The sequence below is a fragment of the Diorhabda sublineata genome, chromosome 4 (genome assembly GCF_026230105.1).
Source record: "Diorhabda sublineata isolate icDioSubl1.1 chromosome 4, icDioSubl1.1, whole genome shotgun sequence".
Classification (NCBI taxonomy): Eukaryota; Metazoa; Arthropoda; class Insecta; order Coleoptera; family Chrysomelidae; genus Diorhabda; species Diorhabda sublineata.
In genome coordinates, this window is record NC_079477.1 from 4,688,863 (window position 1) to 4,693,735 (window position 4,873).

Genomic DNA, 4,873 nt, shown 5'->3' on the forward strand with positions numbered 1-4,873 from the left:
TTTAAGAAAAACAATGAATATTTAATATTTTATGAGTTATGTAAAAATGTTTTTATATCTTTTCGATATTATTCAATACTGTACAGATGTGTAATCATTATAGTTATATTTTCATTTGAATATAATCATTCGACCATAATTTTCCATTTTGACGAAGAAAAATGTGCTACAAAGTACATTTTCGTATCACAAGGGACTAACCAATCATATGTAACCCTTTTGTCCTTAGAATCAATGTCTATTCTAATTTTATTGTCGTTAACCTTGCTACACATGAATGTTACCTAAAAAAATTTATCAAAAAATAAAATTATCACTTTTCATATTTTTCTTCATGGGAAATAATTATTAAAATAATTGTTGAGGATATATTGTTAATAGCAACTTGTCTAAATTGTACAAATAAGAGAAATTAACTTTTATGTAAGCATTGAAGATATTTTATGCATGAAGTTAATCCAAAATTATTTTCAAAATGGGTAGTAAGAGGAGACCAGGTAGAAGACTTCATTCATGGTTGCCCAACCTATGCCAGTGTTTTGAAGTGTCAGCTGTCGGTCTTTTTAGAAACGCAGTAAACAAGATAAGAATATCCTTGTTAATAGCCAACATTCATAATGGATAAGTCAATAAAAGAAGAACATGTGTTGCCTACTTGAGCTCTAATCACATCACAACAACGCCATAGCATATTACTGATCAAACCCTCCAAGTAATTTTCCCACTCAGTGGAAATGGATAAATAATTATGGAATTGGGAGCATAACTTGATAGAGTTATTGATATTGATATAGATACAATACAATCTTCTCTTCTGCAAATGTTTTATGTTAAATAAAATAAATAAGAACTAGATATAAAATCATAATAGTAAATGAACCATTTGAATATAACAAAATTCCTTGTTAATAATAAAAATTCTTACTTTTGATCCTCTATGAAACTCTGGTAATACTGTTGACTTTTCAACACCATCAACCCAGATCTTACCATGCCTAGTCATAAGAAATGTACCATCTTTTGCCTGCTTTGGATGTTTAGGTAATTCTTCTAAATGTTCACAAATAAGACCAACTACTGCATCATTTGAATCACTTTCTAAAAACTGGAAATATTAAAAACATTATAACTAAGACCCCAAAATTTTTAAATTTATTAATGGCAAATATTGTTCTGTATTTTATCCACCTGTAAAAATTGAGTTCAAAAAATGGAATTTCATAGTTCATTGTGGGCGGCCAAGGGGCCTTTGAGTACATAGGCATTCAGATAGGCCCGTCGAGCCCCACCTGACGTTACCAAAGGCCGATGTCTTTTGAGAAGCCAATAAAGTGCTATTTTGATTTTAAGTCTCTTCTAATTAAATTGGTTAGGTTAGGAAAATTGGTTTTTAAACTATTGAAAATATCAACATTGTGACCTATTATAAATTAGAGAAATCAAAACATTATTTTGACGTGATCCAATCCCCTTAAGTACATTTAACTTTCAAGTAGAAAAATATTCCATCTATCTTCAAGCATGCCACTGAATAATAACTGCAAAGAAAATTTTCAATTATTTGGCTCCTCTCAATAAAACTAAGCCTTTATCAATAATTTTAAAAAACTGTATTTTAAAAAACTGTTCGTTTGAAAAATATAATGCCGGAACTTCTATTTCATCTTTTTTTTTATTACATTTTGCCCAAAACATACATAGCTGTGTACTTTTTTCCAGACAGTAAATGCTTCCTCTAGCAACTCCCTTTTTTATGGCATATTTTTATCCCATTCATTTGATACATCATCTCCAATCAACTTTTTTTTGCATTTCTCATTATCAAACTCTTTGTCGTTATCAGATTTTTCTTTCCTGAACTTTTCTCTGTATTACATTTTTTTATTTTTCTTCCTTCCTTCATTTTTTTCCAAGACCCTTTGCTTCTTAAATTCCCCATCAAATTTCGTTTTATTTTCATTACCTTTGTAAAACTTAAACCACTTTACTGTTGTTGTTATGTAAATGGAAGCTCCGATGATTTCTGTTTCCTTTAATTTTTTCTGAAGAGTGATTCATTGGATATATTTTGAGAGGGATGAAGAAATTTTTTTATAGAGAAGAAGGTTCATTGGAATTGGCCCTGAGATAGGAGTTGCTCCTCTGCAGGGCTGGGGTTGTGGTTATTTGTTTGTAATTGCACTGCTTCAGGCTGAAAAAAGGGGATGTATTTTGTGATTTTTTTTTAAATATATTTTTTTGTTATTGTTTTTTTCTTCATTATTCAATAGGAAGCGGGTGAATTGAGGGGCTGAAGATACTTCTGGCCAATATAATATGATTCAAGGAACTACTAAATCTACTAGGAAGAATTGTATTTTTTTGGATTGTTTATTGATATAATTTTCAGGAAATTTATTTGTTTCTTTTATTCCTTACAAGGTAATTTTCCATGTCACAGGAAACCTTATGTACAACACTTAGCTCCTCCCCTTTTGTTATATCTTTTTCTATACTATTATTTCCCGCTTCATTATCATGTGATTCAGTTTTCTGAAGTTTGCTCAGTTTTTTTAAGGTGCTGTTTAGTTTTTTCATGACATACTCATTTTGCTTTCTCAATCACTTGTATCACTAGTACCTACTAGTATTTTTTGAATGGCATAAAAAATATATGGAACCATTAGTCTCCTTGATCATTATCTTTAAAGAGAGTTTGGTCTGCAATAACTCTTCATATCTCAGAAACGATATTGAATAATGATATTTTATCTAAGGCAATCCCTTTTTTAGAAATATGGGTTATCAATATAGTTTTAGGTCTAATTTTTCTTGTTTCAGGAGTGATTCCTTTCAGGTTATTTACCAATGTGGAATGAGAAACATTTTCTGATAGAAAAAGTAGAATTTCTTATTTTAGCATGTAGCATCTGTTGAGAGTACAACATTTATATTGGTGCACATGTGTATGGTTGTGTGGAGAGCGCATGATCTCTTGTATGTGTGGAAGAGCTCATGTGCACGAAGTGAGCCTTGACAGTTCTATGTAAGATGTTTCTTTTATTGTTCTTATTAACAAGCAATAAAGACTTTTTTATTACAAGTGATTTGTTTGATTAACCACATACCTCAACAGCATTAGAAGTGGTCAATCACAAAGTCAATAATGAGGCCAAGTAACCCTATTTGACTACACCTGCCCTGTTTTTACAATTATTTTGATAAAGAGAAATTTCTGAATTACGCTTTGTAGAAAATTTTTAAAACCAAATAATTATAACTTCATACTTACTATAAAATCTATAGAATGACCTATACCAAATTGAGCACCATCAGAATACAACATATGAGCTGAACCGGTTTTGGGTCTAACTATTTTATACTCATTTGAATGTTCATAGTCCCCATTGAATTTCCAAGAGAAATGTTTGAGAGTTGTAGTAGTAACTTGAGGTAGAGACCAAGGTGACCATTCGGTAGTTCCCTCAAACTTACAGCACACTCTAAACGAATATGGTTCATTTACTTTGAGATCTTTCAAAAGATACTGATTATCCAAACCTAAATGTGAAATCTATATTTTATATGTACATTATCACCTAAACATTGCATCATCAATTACTAACCTTTGTATATATCTTTAAAATTGTTAACTAGATGTTTATCTTTTTGTATATCCCCCATAACAACTTGAAGTCTAAATTCTTCTATATCTGTTACTTTTTCCTCGTTATCTACAACAACTTTCCATTCCACTAGAATACCCCCTGGTTTCTCGATTAAGTCAGCTACCTGGAAAATATTGTTAAGTATTCATTTTTGTTATAGTTAACATAGTTACAACATACCTGCACTGGTGGATATTTATAAATATCTCCAAGATTATCCAATTTGTCCATTATTTCTACCTCTAAGGAAGGTTCATAGCAGAAGCTTATATAAGGCACTTCTTTTAGCTCAGGGACTTCGGGAAGAGTTCCTATTAAACTAGCATGTTTGGAAAATATCTCCACATTTCTAAGTTCTGAAGAAATCAAAACTGATCCTGTGTTAATCAATTTTACAGTGGACTCAATTTTATCCAAAATCATAATTCGGCATTCTCTTATAGGTGCAAGGGCCTCTATTTTGGTCTGAAAAATTAAAAACATTACAATTACTCTGTTAGAAACACGTTTCGATTACAGAATTAACGTCTTCAGACGAAGTTAAACTGATTGGTTTAATGTTAGTAAACAGTATCGAACTTCACATATAGAAACACTCAAACATCGTATTTTGTCATTTAAATAAATCACCTTTTTAGCTTTATCAAGAAGGCATTTTTCTCTTTTATTCAATGAATCGATAAATGCGTCTTTAAATTTGCTAAAAGTAGAACGAATATTTGATTCAGTTTCTTCGAAAGTATTCAAGATTTGTTTTACTGCATAATCTAATTCACTGTTTAGCCATTTTAATCGGGTTAAATATATATTAGCTGCCTGTACTGTTTCGTGAACTTCAACTTGATTCATATTTTTAGTGATTTTGAATAAAAGGAATGAAAACGATGACTGACGATGAAAAACAAAAATTTTGAACTGACAGTTGAAACTTGAAATTGACGTCAATGTCATATCTTCTTTTATTTGCCTTTTTCTTTTCAATATCGAGCTAGTTATGTTCAAAAGTACTTTATATTTCATAAATTTTTTCCCAAAACAACTTTATAGGCTTTACAACAATCATGATGTTAATGAGCATCTAGTTTTTACTATTAATATCTACAAACGTAATATATTATGGGTATTTGAGCTTACTAAATTCAAATGAAAACGATTTCTTCAGATCTTATACTAAATTGACAACGTTGTTTTTTCAACACGTGCTCTTTTTGGTGGAAATTTGTAAT

At 30.4% G+C, this 4,873-nt stretch overlaps 1 protein-coding gene across 1 annotated transcript; it reads right to left on the reverse strand.

The window, feature by feature from the left end:
* LOC130442538 (cytokine receptor-like factor 3) lies at positions 1-4,561 on the reverse strand. The gene is made up of 6 exons (XM_056776718.1): positions 4,278-4,561; positions 3,828-4,112; positions 3,606-3,771; positions 3,272-3,540; positions 926-1,105; positions 1-284 (listed from the first exon to the last, which is right to left on the reverse strand). The coding sequence occupies exons 1-6, from the start codon at positions 4,494-4,496 to the stop codon at positions 126-128; spliced, it is 1,278 nt and encodes a 425-aa protein (XP_056632696.1). The 5' UTR covers positions 4,497-4,561; the 3' UTR covers positions 1-125.
* Between the last annotated feature and the right edge of the window lie 312 nt (positions 4,562-4,873).